We start from the raw sequence: 14,395 nt of genomic DNA on the forward strand, positions 1-14,395 counted from the left end.
TGTAGGAGTTGGAAGGAGCCTTCCAACCTTCAAGGAGAGGCACTATGTTGAGGCGTGGTGCCTGTCCTGATGGGGTGGGCAATCAGACTTCCAATGCCCCTCCTGCTGGCAAGCTGGACATGGCGTGGTAGGCGGGCGGGGATTTGGGCACTTATTAGCCCAATGCCCAGTCATAGGAGACTTGTCTTTTTGTCTTTCCTGCCGGCAGAGTGGGCAACACTGGTTGGAGGGCAGCCACTAAAGCCTGTGCCTGAAGGGCGGCCTTTTGTTTTACTCTGGTTTGTTGAAGAGCCTCAGCTGTTTCTTCCCTAGAGTTAAAAACTTTGAAGGCCAGTTTGACTAAGTCCTGTATGGGGGTTTGAGGCCCATCTTCTACTTTTTAAATTTTTTTTCAGATGTCAGGGGCCAATTGGGAGATGAAATAAGTGGCAAGGACAGTAGCTCCTGCCGGTGAGGTGGGATCCAGTCGGGTAAATTGGGCTAGTGCCTCCGTAAGGCGATTTAAGAAGGAGGCAGGATTTTCCTCTGGGTGCTGAATAATTTCCTGTAATTTATTAAAGTTTACTACTTTGTTAGAGGCTGTCTGCATACTAGCCAAGAGACATTGAATCATAATGTCTCTTCTACGACGACCGGGTTGTTGGGGTTGGTAGTCCCACTCCGGATCTGTGGATGGGACTGCCTGTTCACCTACCGGGACAGCAGGGTTGGTTAAATGTAACTGATCTGCATGCTGCCTGGCAGCTGCGAGAATGCACTCTCTTTCCTCTGGGTTAAGAGCGGAAATAAGGATGACATGTAAGTCATGCCAGGTAAGGTCATACACCTGGCATAGATATGGAGACTCTTTGGAATATTGGGTGGGGTTGGCTGAGAAGTTACCGAGTCGTTTTTCAATTTTGGAAAGATCTGCCAAGGAAAAAGGGACATGGTCTCTAACTAGTCCTTTGGCTCCAGCGACCTCTCAGAGGGGGGCCAGTAGATTAGTAGGAGATGTAGGGTCAGGTTGATTAGTGGAAAGTTGATCTGTAAGGTTTGGTATAGTGGTCTTTGAGCGGGTATGGGCCGCAATGGGAGAGGTGAAGGGAGTGGCTGAGGGAGGAGCGTCAGGAGGGGCGGTGGGAAGCCACAGGGGAGCAGGCCAGGGAGGTCCATAGGGAGGGGGTTTGGAAGGTCGGGAGAGAGGTGCCCCGCCCTCGGTCGCATCCAAGATGGAGGTAGAATCCTCCTCTACTGGTGAGGTGGGGGCCAAGGGCTGGGTTTTAGCCAATAAGACCTGGGTCATTGAACACTGGGCGCACAGGTCCGGGCGAGAGCGCAAGTCCTAAAAGCCTTGGACATAGTTAATTTCTGACCATTTTCCTAGCCTTTGACAGAAATTAGAAAGGTCTAATAGAATATTATAGTCAAGCATGCCTTCGGGTGGCCATTGAGATTGGTTGTTTAATTTATATTGTGGCCTCGCAATGGTGGAAAGGAAAATTAGCCTCTTTTGCTTTAGATCCTGAGCCAAATGTAAGGTTTGTAAATTTTGGAGGAGACAACCCAAGGGGGTGTTCCTAGGGATTTTTGACTGTGAGGTTCCCATTGCCCTAGCTAATAGAAATGGAGGCCGGTCTTGGGCAGCGACAAAGCGTCCTTTGCCACTGTTAAAGACCGGGGGCTTGTGAAGCCACTTAGGAAAAGAGAGAAACTTCAAGAGGGATGTCTCCGGGTTGAAGTTCTCCCGGCAGCCACCAGGTGGCCTAAGCCTCGGGCATGTACACAACTTCAGGCCGAGAGGACTACCCACCAGACGAACTAGGGAAGGGGAACACTCACTGCAGATGGTGACTTCAGAGCGGCGGCGAAAAGGAGCCAGAACGCTTGATGTACCCAGGAAGGTCTCTGGAGCTGGAGTAGTAGGTTCCTGAGGGAGGAGGTTCCAAGGATCCCCCTGAGGGATACCGAGGAAGGGTCTCCTCCCAGGTTTCGGCACCAACTGTCTTAATGTAATTTAATTTAGGAGAGCTAAATAATTAAACATGAGGCCAAAGTACATAAGAAAGCGGCAGCCTTTTTATTGCAAATATGCACACACTCTCCGGCGAGGTTCACTGGTCGGCGGGAAAGGGGCCAGGGAAGTTGGGCTGGCCTTTGCCGGAGGTGGACTTTTATGCATTGGTACTGGAAGGGGGAGGGCAGTGGGCAGGATAAGGGCGTGATAGGGGCTTCTCCATAGGCGTGACCAGATAAGTTTCAATCTCTTCGGATTGACGTCACCTGGCACATGCTTGGTTGTCCTGCACTTTCCCGGTGGTGGGAAAGTTGGTGATGAAGAACCCGGAAGCAATCGGGACTGTGCCATCTTGTTCACCTTCCTCCCCCATTTTGTCCCTTCTCCCTCACCCAAACTGGCAGAGGTTGCAGTGAGCTGAGATCGTGGTACCGCACTCCAGCCCGGGCAATAGAGTGAGACTTTGTCTCAAACTGAAGGGGTGGCCTGCCCCTCCACACCTGTGGGTGCTTCTCGCTAGGTGGAAACGAGAGACTTGAGAAAAGAAATAAAGACACAGAGACAAAGTATAGAGAAAGAAAAGCGGGGCCCCAGGGGACCAGTGCTGTGCTTTCAGAGGACCCACACTGGCACCGGTCTCTGAGTTCCCTCAGTATTTACTGCCAAAAAGATAAGGGAGTAAATTAGCAGTAAGGCATACAGATACACGGAGCTGTTGCATTTTCCCAGGATCGGGCAGGAGACAGATGTTTTCCTTTTACTGAGATTTAAAGGAATGGTACTGACCTTCAACCACAAGCAGGCTCTAAACATTTGCCTAATAAAGCACATTCCTTACAGCCCAAAATCCTTTCAACTTTAATTAGCACAGCAATGTTTCTAGCAAGGACAAGATTGGGGGTAGAGTCACAGATTAACAGCATCTCAAATACAGAGCCGAATGGAGTCTCTTAAACCTACTTCTATCTATAATAACACAGTAACAGGCTAACCTATCTTTTCCCTACATCAAACAAACAAACAAACGAACGAACCCATCTTGTTACTGGAAAGTGGTCTCAATCCAGACCCCAAGAGAGGGTTCTTGGACCTCAGGCAATAAAGAATTAAGAATGAGTCCATAAAGCAAGTTTATTGGGAAGTAACGGGATAAAACAATGGCTACTCCATAGGCAGAGCAACAGCTTAGGCTGCTCAACTTATAATTATTCATAGTTATAGTTATTTCTGGATTATATGCTAAACAAGGGGTGGATTATTCATGAGTTTTCCAGGAAAGGAGTGGGCAATTCCTGGAACTGAGGGTTCCTCCTCTTTTTAGACCATGTAAGGTAACTTCCGGACAATGCCATAGCATTTGTAAACTGTAATGGTGCTGGTAAGAGTTTCCTTTAGCATGCTAATGCATTATAATTAGTATCTAATGAGTAGTAAGGACGACCAGAGGTCACTTTCACCACTATCTTGGTTTTGGTGAGTTTTGGCCAGCTTCTTTCCTGCAATCTGTCTTATCAGCAAGGTCTTTGTTACCTGTATCTTGTGCTGACCTCGTATCTCATCCTGAGACTTAGAATGCCTAATCTCCTGGGAATGCAGCCCAGTAGATCTCAGCCTCATTTTACCCAGCTCCTATTCAAGATGGAGTTGCTCTGGTTTGAACACTTCTGACAATCTGATGAGATTTTATGGTTTGTAGGCTGTGACTCCTCACATCCCTTAGATAAGAATTTGGGGCCGAGTGTGGTGGCTCACTCCTGTAATCCCAGCACTTTGGGAGGGTGAGGCAGGTGGATAACGAGGGCAGGCGCTCAAGATCAGATTGACCAACATAGAGAAAGTTTGTCTCTACTAAAAATACAAAAGTAGCCGGCGTGGTGGTGCATTCCTGTAATCCCAGCTACTTCGGAGGCTGAGGCAGGAGAATCACTGGAATCCGGGAGGCGGAGGTTGCGGTGAGCTGAGGTGCTGAGATCGTGCCATTGTACTCCAGCCTGGGCAACGAGAGCGAAACTCCGTCTAAAAGAAAAACTTGAGCAAGAGAGAAGACAGGTCAGAGTTTAGTCCTCAACCTCTCCTCAAATGTTCCACTTAGCACTACATGAACCATCTCACCTGGCTGGGAACTTACACAAAACCTGAGGAAAAGAAGATAGGGCCTATTGTCTGATACTAAGTTTTTGCCACACAATCAGAATAGAGCTTGAAAGAGAAAAGGTTGAATGACTGAAAAGTAAAGGCAGCTACATTTCTTACACATCCTAGTTTGTGGATTGAGATGCCTATTTGCTACATTTGTTACTTAATAAACGTTTGCTGAATAAAATAATTGAATAAATAAATGAAAAATAAAAATTTGAAACAGATCCAGGGTGAATGTTTTTTGATGAGGGAGCCATAGGCAAGGTGGACTATGTTGATAAAAGGAGTTAAACTCTGTAAAATGTTTGAAGAGATTTGTTCTGAGCCAAATATGAGTGACCATGGCCTGTGACACAGCCCTCAGGAGATCCTGAGAACATGTACCTAAGGTGGTTGGGGTGCCGCCTGGTTTTATACACTTTGGGAGACATGCGATTTCAATCAAATACATTTAAGAAATACATTGATTTGGCCCAGAAAGGTGGGACAACTCAAAGCGGGGATTGGTGGGGGGAGAAATGGGTGCTTCCAGGTTATAGGCAGATTTAAAATTTTTCTACTTGGCAATTGGTTGAAAGAGTTATCAATAGAAAGGAATGTCTGGGTTGTCTTAAGAACTTGTGGAGACCAAAGTTTTATCATGCAGATGAAGCCTCCAGGTAGCAGGCTTCCCAGAAAATAGACTGTAAATGTTTCTTACCAGACTGAAGATCTGTGCTGACATTAACCAGAGAGGTATAATGAGGCTAGTGGGACGAGGCCCTAGTTCCTTCATGGCCTGACCCAGTCTTTCAGAATTTTAGAGTGCCCTGACCTAGGAGAAAGTCCATTCCGATGGTTGGCCAGGGGGGCTTAGAATTTTATTTTTGGTTTACATCTAAAAGAAGCACAGAGGTCTAGGCATCCAGAATCGTGGTTACTGGTGACCATGGACCTGCAGGTGATGGTAAATTCTCTCTTTTTGTTCCTGGTGTGTTTTCCTTGGGATCCTTTCTATGAGAAATGTAGGCAGGGTTTTATTTTTCTAGGTTCCTAGTGGTGAGGTGCCTCAACAAGAAAAAGGACCAGTTTTAGCTTCAGGTCTATGTGAAAGCGGTTAACACTAGGCTTGGAATGGTAGATACTCAGTGATTAAGGTTACTTCTTATTCTCGACTCTTCTTTCCAAACCTAACTCGTCTAATCACTTCCAGGCCCCGCCCCTTCTGAGCCCCCCTCCTTCGGCCTGTATGATAGGCTCTTCCTCCATTTCCGGCTTCTGGGACTCGGGTGCACCACGGCTTCCGGTGTCATGGCTGTTTGAAGTCCCGGGAGTCGGTGAGGCGGCTGCAGCTCCCTCCCTGCGGAGCCGCTGGTCCGGCTGGCGGGGATGTGACCGCGGGCCCGGCCGGCCTGCCTCAGGCGTCGCGTCAGCTCCCGTGTCCGTGCCCTTAGTCCACACCGATGGCGGGATCCGGCTGTGCCTGGGGCGTGGAGCCGCCGCGTTTTCTGGAGGCCTTCGGACGGCTGTGGCAGGTACAGAGCCGTCTGGGTAGCGGCTCCTCCGCCTCGGTGTATCGGGTTCGCTGCTGCGGCAACCCTGGCTCGCCCCCGGGCGCCCTCAAGCAGTTCTTGCCGCCAGGAACCACCGGGGCTGCGGCCTCGGCCGCCGAGTATGGTTTCCGCAAAGAGAGGGCGGCGCTGGAACAGTTGCAGGGTCACAGGAACATCGGTAATTGCCGCTGGCTCCTTTCTCTTCTTGCCCAGGTCACATTCCGAGCACACTCCTTCTCTCGCTATTTGGCGTTCTATCTTCCTGCCCTTCTGCGGGAGAAGCGGGTCTAGCCTTCTTTATCACCCGATCCAGGCCCCTTTCCCCTTTCACTTTATTACTGTCTGCGGTATAGTGGAGTTGGTGGTCTGCTTTGCCAGGTGTCACACAGATGCTCAGTAAATTCTGTTCTGCTTCGCGTCCCATCGGAGAATGCCGCATTCATTAGCATACAGAAATATCTTTTCTAGTGAGAGGAGGCATGTCTTTGCTGATTGTCGTGTCTTGTGTGGAAATTTTTGGATCTTTGCATACCAGTAGAAAATGGGAACTATGTCTGGGCCTTGTGACATCAATGCTGGTAACTCATATAGCTCACCTGTTATATATTTAGTACGGATTTGGAAGAAATGATTCACTATTCCATGGGAGCCCTTATAGAAGTGTGAAATTTAGGAACACTGTACCTTTGCTCTCGTGAGACTGTTTCATGAATCAGATACTCAGATGTAAGCTATGTAATGATCACTGATGATTGATCTGTGAAAAGGTTTCATTTTCATTACACGACAGAAAGCTTATCATTAGTTATAGCTTTGGTTATTAAAGAAAAGTGAGTTTTTTTATAATACCATTTTGAAGAAGAATTAACACTAGTGCTACATTTTTTTAGTATACTAAATGACACTAGTGCTACATTTTTTTAGTATACTAAATGGTCTATTACTATAACTTTGGTACTGAAAAGGGAAAATTTTTGCAAGCCTAAGAACTTGCTGAATCTCTGCAAGATTAGTTGAAATTCCATCTGTAAAGTCTCAATCTCTTCGTTAGTATTTAGATTATAGATAGCTGTTTGTTTTTCTGTTTTAATTTTTTTTGAGACAAGTTCACTCTGTCACCCAGGCTGGAGTACAATGGCGAGATCACAGTTCACTTCAGCCTCCAATTCCTCCTAAAGCCATCCTCCTGCCTTAGCCTCCCAGGTAGCTGGGACTGCAGGCACGCAGCACCATGCCTGGCTAGTTTTTTGTAGAGAGGTGGTTCCCCTTTGTTACCCAGGCTGGTCTCCAAACTCCTGGGCTCAAGCAGTCCTCCTGCCTCGGTCTCACAGAATGCTGGGATCATGGGCATGAGCCACTGTGACAGACCTAGGCTGCTATTTTGGATGAAGAAGCAATCTTTAGTTTGGTTTTTGCACATTGTGACATTCCTTTTAAAAGAGTTGCTTAATATTTGGATTTTTACTTTAAAAAAATTTTTTAAAAGGACCTCATGATGCAACAGTAAGTTTTATTTCTTTATATTTTGGATTTTTACTTTTAATCATTTTTGGTTGGCACTCCAAGTTCATGTTCATCACCATTGAGTACTCGGTGAAACACAAATTGAATAATTGTACTGTATGTAGTATCTGTGAATGGTAATCAGCTATTGTAGGCTGTCTCATCTTATTTTTATTAAAATAACCCAATTGCCAAAAGATCTTATTCATGGGAAAAATAAATTACAGTGGAAGCTTGCTCAGCAAAGTTATCCTTATCTAGACTATCGCAAGTTTGTACTGCAGTTACCAACTTTAATAGTGACTTACTCTGAGTCTGATTTTTAAAGTATGATAATTTCTTTTTCTAGTGACTTTGTATGGAGTGTTTACAATCCACTTTTCTCCAAATGTGCCATCACGCTGTCTGTTGCTTGAACTCCTGGATGTCAGTGTTTCGGAATTGCTCTTATATTCCAGTCACCAGGGTTGTTCCATGTGGATGATACAGCATTGTGCCCGAGATGTTTTGGAGGCCCTTGCTTTTCTTCATCATGAGGGCTATGTCCATGCGGACCTCAAGCCACGTAACATATTGTGGAGTGCAGAGAATGAATGTTTTAAACTCATTGACTTTGGGCTTAGCTTCAAAGAAGGCAATCAGGTAAGAAATAACCTTTTCTTTTCTCTCGCAGTTTAAAATGTAGTGGTCTGAGCCAAATATTTTTAAATGACAAGGGTAGTTTAGTAGGGACTTACAGGTCATTTTAATCTAAAATACTGAAATGCCAGGGGATGCAGCAAATCAAAAGAATTTCAGTGCCACCGTGTAAAAAAAAGACATAATGTTTGGGTCAGGTAGGAGGAGCCAGTGAAGCACGAGAGCTCTGGAATTATTATAGGTACTTAACCTACATAGAATGGTTTTCTAAATTTTATGTGTGTTTGGCTAATTGCTGAGTTACTGTTCCTGGTTCCTTCAGTGTTGGGGCTGTAGCTCGTGGCAGAATGCATGGGATAGTTCTGCCAAATCCTCCTTTCTCCATGGTGTATTGTTTCTTTGCAGTGTTCTTATTATCAGCAGTGCCTAATAGGTAAGAGACAATCCAAAGAAGACTTCTTTATAAGCACTATATGGAAATGTGCAGCTTGCCTCTGAGAATTGCCCAGTTAATGAACCAAGGAATTATGGTAACCAAGGACTAAAAATTTTTAACATTTAGCTTGGCAGTGGGTTTACTGCACTGTTAGGGAAGTAAATTCACCGTAGAGATGGATAGAAAGGGAGCAGCTTTTTTATTGGTTGTAATATTTACTCATCTTTTTTAGGATGTAAAGTATATTCAGACAGACGGGTATCGGGCTCCAGAAGCAGAACTGCAAAATTGCTTGGCCCAGGCTGGCCTGCAGAGTGATACAGAGTGTACCTCAGCTGTTGATCTGTGGAGCCTAGGAATCATTTTACTGGAAATGTTCTCAGGAATGAAACTGAAACATACAGTCAGATCTCAGGAATGGAAGGTAAACTTCACCAGTGCTTTGCTTTGGGGTCCTTACTTTCAATTGAAGAGTATATAATTTATGATGATTCTTTTTTTTTTTTTTCTTTTGAGATGGAGTTTCACTCTTTCGCCCAGGCTGGAGTGCAGTGGCACAATCTCAGCTCACTGCAACGTCCGCCTTCCGGTTTCAAGCAATTCTCCTGCCTCAGCTTCCTGAGTAGCTGGGATTACAGACGCCAGCCACCTCGCCTGGCTGATTTTTGTATTTTTAGTAGACACGGGGTTTCACCATGTTGGCCAGGCTGGTCTCGAACTCCTGACCTCTTGATGCACCCGCCTGGGCCTCCCCAAGTGCTGGGATTACAGGCATGAGCCACCGTGCCTGGCCAATTTATGATGATTCTTTTAGAGAACTCTTGATTGCTGTCTGTTGTTGGTACTCCTCTTTTTCTGTTTATGATACTTGTATGCCACTACCAACTCCTATGGCTATCAATGTGCTAGTGAGTATTGCATTCTTATTATTCCTAACCTGTGGCTTGGCAGATAGTAAGTGCTTGATGAAATATTTGAATGAATCCTTTTTCTTGAAGAAGCAAAAGTGGTTTCTTTTTTCTACTAACAGTAATATTAAGTTCTAAAGTGTTACTAACACAACCATAGCTTATAAGTTAAATGATAATGTTTATAGATTATCTTAACTCCTTTACAGTTAAAAAAAATTATTTTTACTGGGCATGGTGGCTCACACCTGTAATCCCAGCACTTTTGGAGGCTGAGGTGGGAGGCTTATTTGAGACCAGCCCAGGCAAAGTAGTGAGACCCCGGTCTGTAGTTAAAAAAAAAAGTATAAAAGGTATTTTAATACTTGTTTAATATCAAGACCAATAATCATTCCAAAGCATTGTATTTATTAAACCTCAAAAAATTAACTGGGTGTGGTGGCACACACCTTTAGTCCCAGCTACTCAGGAGACCGAGGCAGGAAGATCACTTAAATAGTAGCCTAAAGGATACTGATATTATCTCAACATTAAAGCCCCACAATACCTTTGAAAACATACTGTAGTTAATTCCTAATTTATAAATGCACAAAAAGTTCATTCAAATGTTAGAGGTTTGGAACTTAGATATTAAGCAACAAGCTTTTGATACTAAGCAACAAGTATTTTTTTGAGCATGTAATACATACTATATAGCTATTATAACATATAGTTTTGTTTCTTTTAAACACCTAGACACTGATTTCTGTTGTAGCATTTCCTGGAAGGGATATTTTAATAGCCCAGTGTATATACCTGATGCTTGTATGGGTAAAAATTGCTTTCTTGGGAATAAAATCAGTATCATTCTTTATTATTGGTAATCCAAACAATCAAGAGTCTATTCTTTCTTAGTGCTAATCCAGACATACATCAGTTATTTGAATGAGCTTTGACTGTCTTTGAGCCTTTTGTACTATATCTGCTTGGCTTAGAGCTCATCAGAACTAGATCACATTCAAATGTATGTGAAATTTAGAGGGGTGATGTGCGGTAATGGGATCTCCAATATATGCCTCTAGATACAACATTATTTTTCTGTTTTATCGCTTTCTATGGAGGCAGAAAATGCCAACTGATTATGAGCATGGGCTCTAAAGTCAAACTACTAGGGTTTGTATCTTGCCTCCACAAAGGTCTTACTAAGTTACTTATTTAGGTTCACTAAGCCATGGTTTGCTTTCCTTAAAATGAAGATAATAATGGCATTTATCTCATAAGACTATTGAGGTTAATAAAGAAATGATACTTTTAGCAAGCAGCTCATGGTAAGTATTTAATAATTTTACTGATAATGATAGTACTGATAATGATAGTATCAGTTCTTTTAACTCATATACACAGTTCTAAATTCTGAGTTAGCATAATATTCAAGGAGAAAATATATTCCTTAAAGATTTAGAGAATGAGTAATATGACAAATAAGATGTTTTAATACTGCATCATATTCTCTTTGATAGTTTATTTCTGTCTGAAAACCAATTGAAGACTCATCACGGAGATACTCTGAGTCACCTATTACACATTCATTTTTGCATTAAACTACATTCTTATGTGGTTGCATTGGTATTTATATTTTCTTGTTTCGTCTAGTAGATGTTCACAAAGTGCTAGGTGCTGAAAATGAAGAAAAAATGTTCTTCTCTAGAAGTGTATAATTATGTATATTATTTCTTCTGTTAAGATTGTAGGATCTTGCTGGACATGATGGTTCACACTTATAGTCCCAGCATTTTGGGAGGCCACGATGGGCAGATCACTTGAGCCCAAGAGTTTGAGAGCAGCCTGGGCAACATGGTGAAACCCCATATCTACAAAAAATAGAAACAATTAGCTGGATGTGATGGCACACACGTGTGTTTCCAGCTACGCAGGAGGCTGAGGGAGGAGGATCACTTAAATCTGGGAGGCAGAGGTTGCAGTGAGCTGAGATTGTGTCACTGCACTCCAGCCTGGATAGCAGAGCAAGACCCTGTCTCCAAAAAAAGAAAAAAAAGATTGTAGGCTCTCAGAAGATGGTGTTTTCTGTTGCATTTTATTCTCAAATAGTGCTATATGCCTAGTACTCAATATACAGACTGAATAACCAAAGGAAGACTTTTCTCCCTTTTTTAAGGCAAACAGTTCTGCTATTATTGATCACATATTTGCCAGTAAAGCAGTGGTGAATGCCGCAATTCCAGCCTATCACCTAAGAGACCTTATCAAAAGGTATGTTACACATACTGTAAACTTGCTTTGCATACATGTACTGTGTGAAATGGTGCGTCTTTTTTTTTTTCTGAACAGATTTATATTATTTCTAGTTTGCTTGATCCATGGAGGGGTTTTGTTCCCCTAGAAATAAGTCTGTGCAGGCTAGTTTCCTATAAGGAACATAAGTAATCAAATAGTTTTACCAAATTTATTTTCAAAGGAGTGTTCTTTTGCTCATAGTATTGGATATTAAGCTTTTCCTGGCAGCTGCCTTTTCACTGGAAGATAGATGCTGAGCCACTATACCTTTGGCCTCTCATAGCCCTGGCAGTTCTATATACTTGATGGTAAGCAGGTTTTTAAAGAGAATCTTTATTAACTAAAGATTGAGTTTGCTTTTGGACTACTCCTCTCCCCCTAAAAAAAAGACCCAAAAACCATTTTGAATAAGATAGTTTTTAATTATACTTTAAATAATTACTCTTGACAATGGTCTGGGGACAGATACAGTTTTTCTGATGTCTGAATAGATCCAAATACAATAGATATTTTGAAAATACAAATGTGTACAGTCGTGTCATTTAACAATAGGTATCTGTTGTGAGACATATGTCATTAGGTGATTTTGCCATGCTAACATCATAGAGTACCTACATAAACGTAAATGATTCAGATTTCTGCCCACACCTGGGCTATATGGCAGAGTCTATTGCTCTTAGGCTAAAACCTATATAGCATGTTACTGTACCAAATACTATAGATAGTTGTAATACAATGGTAAGTATTGTGTCTAAACATAGAAAAGGCACACTAAAAATATAATATAAAAGATTAAAAATGGTATACCTTATAGGGCACTTAGCCATGAATGGAGCTTGCAGGACTGCAGTTCCTCTGGGTGATTCAGTGAGTGAGTGGTGAGTGAATGTGAAGGCCTAGGACGTTACTGTACACTATAAGACTAAGGGTAAAACTGTGTACTTAGCCTACACTAAATTTATTTAAAAAAAATTTTTTTTTTTTTTTTGAGAGAGAGTCTCACTCCATCACCCAAACTGGAGTGCAGTGGCACAATCTTGGCTCCCTGCAACCTCTGCCTCCCAGATTCAAGCGATTCTTGTGCCTCAGCCTTCTGAATAGCTGGAAGTACAGGTGCACGCCACCATGCCCAGCTAATTTTTGTATTTTTAGTAGAGACGGGGTTTCACCATGTTGGCTAGGTTGGTCTCGAACTCCTGACCTCAAGTAATCTGCCTGCCTCAGCCTCCCAAAGTGCTGAGATTACAGGTGTGTGCCACTGCTTCTGGCCAAAATTTGTTTTCTTCTATGATAAGTCAGCTTAACTGTAACTTTTTTACTTTATAAACTTTAATTTTTGTTTATCTTATTTACTTTTAAATTTTTTTGCTAAAAACTGAGACATAAGCACACCTTAGCCTAGACCTACACAGGGTCAGGATCATCAATATCATTGTCTTCCACATATTGTCTTACTGGAATGTCTGCAGGGGCAGTAACATGCATAGAGCTGCCATCTCCTATGTTAACAATGCCTTGTTTTGGAATACCTCACAAAGGACCTGCCTGAGACTATTTTACAGTTAACTTTTTGGGGGAGGGGTGCACTTTAAAATAGGAATAAAAAAATAGTTACAAATACATAAGCCATTAACACCTTTGTATTGTCATTATCAAGTACAGTAGTTTTGTTTACATCTGTGTCCTACCTCAACACATTACTCACCTGCATTACCACAAGCATGTGAGTGATGTGTTGCAATAGGGCATTAATGGCTATGATGTCACTAGGGGATAGGAATTTTTCAGACCAGTATAATTTTATGAGATCACTGTCGTATATGTGGTCCATTGTTGACCAAAACGTCGTTAGGCAGTGTATGACTGTATTATTAAATAGTAGGCTCTTCAGGTTTCTAGACTATGGACCGGAAATGAATAAAATAATTAGTACATCAGAAAAGTATGGATCCCTTGTTTGAGTTAGTGTATTATAGTTTCCTTTGAATATTGGCCCTATAAACCTTTAATTATTGGCCTATAAACCTTAATACTTGGCCCTATAAACCTTTAAATTAGTTTTATTAATTCTTTACTTTGAAATAGTTACAGACTCATAGGACTTTGCAAAAATGTTACAGAGAGGTCCTTACCATTTACCCAGTTTCCCGCCATGGTAATTATTTACATAACTGTAGTATATACAGTATCAAAACCAGTAAGTTGATAAATAGGTATAATCCACAGGATTTATTCCGATTTCACCAATTTTACACATACTTATTTGTGTGTGTATTTTTCAAATTAGTTTTAAATAGCTGTTAGTATCTGATTGATATGAGATATAAATTGCATTTTACATTGAAGAGAAGGGAGTGAAAAATTATAAAATGGATTATAGCCTGGAAGTTAAATCATCTAAATTCTAGTATTGACTTTTTTATTTTTATTATTTTTTAAATAATAGCTCCCCCCCATTTTACATAGAATACTAAATTTGGAAACTATAGAAAGTTATGATGAGGAAAATAAAAATTATAAACCCACATTCTAGTGTTAGTACTTTGGTATATTTCCTTCACTATTTTTCTGTATATCGCATTATATATGCATACAAGTCGCTTGAACCTTTTTTGTTGTTGAATAAAGCACAGATACTAAAAACACTAATTAAGCAAATGTGTAGCTTAATTAATCTGTTGGAACATTGTACCCATCTTGTAACTACCATTCACATCAAGAAATAAAACTTTGCCCGCCACCCTGGAAGTCCTGTATGTGTCTCATCCCAATCTCATACATTTTTTGTTTCCTTGAGTGTCTTATATATTACCGCATTGTTTCTGTTGAAAGTTTCGTGACTCAGTAAAAGTCACTTGGTCTTCCAGCTTGGCCAAGATGGTGAAACCCCGTCTCTACTAAAAATACAAAAAATTTAGCTGGACATGGTGGCGGGCGCTTGTAATCCCAGCTGCTCAGGAGGCTGAGG

General features: G+C 42.1%; 1 protein-coding gene across 1 annotated transcript in view; it reads left to right on the plus strand.

Moving 5' to 3' along the window:
* The first annotated feature begins 5,394 nt into the window (after positions 1-5,394).
* UHMK1 (U2AF homology motif kinase 1) overlaps positions 5,395-14,395 on the plus strand; it is a 29,843-nt gene continuing 20,842 nt past the window's right edge. The window contains exons 1-4 of the mRNA XM_023190331.2: positions 5,395-5,845; positions 7,520-7,812; positions 8,478-8,669; positions 11,309-11,403. Coding sequence (XP_023046099.1) covers positions 5,578-5,845; positions 7,520-7,812; positions 8,478-8,669; positions 11,309-11,403 — 848 coding nt within the window. The 5' untranslated portion in view covers positions 5,395-5,577. The remainder of the gene's footprint in view (positions 5,846-7,519; positions 7,813-8,477; positions 8,670-11,308; positions 11,404-14,395) is intronic.

The sequence above is a fragment of the Piliocolobus tephrosceles genome, chromosome 1 (genome assembly GCF_002776525.5).
Source record: "Piliocolobus tephrosceles isolate RC106 chromosome 1, ASM277652v3, whole genome shotgun sequence".
In the NCBI taxonomy this organism is placed as follows: Eukaryota; Metazoa; Chordata; class Mammalia; order Primates; family Cercopithecidae; genus Piliocolobus; species Piliocolobus tephrosceles.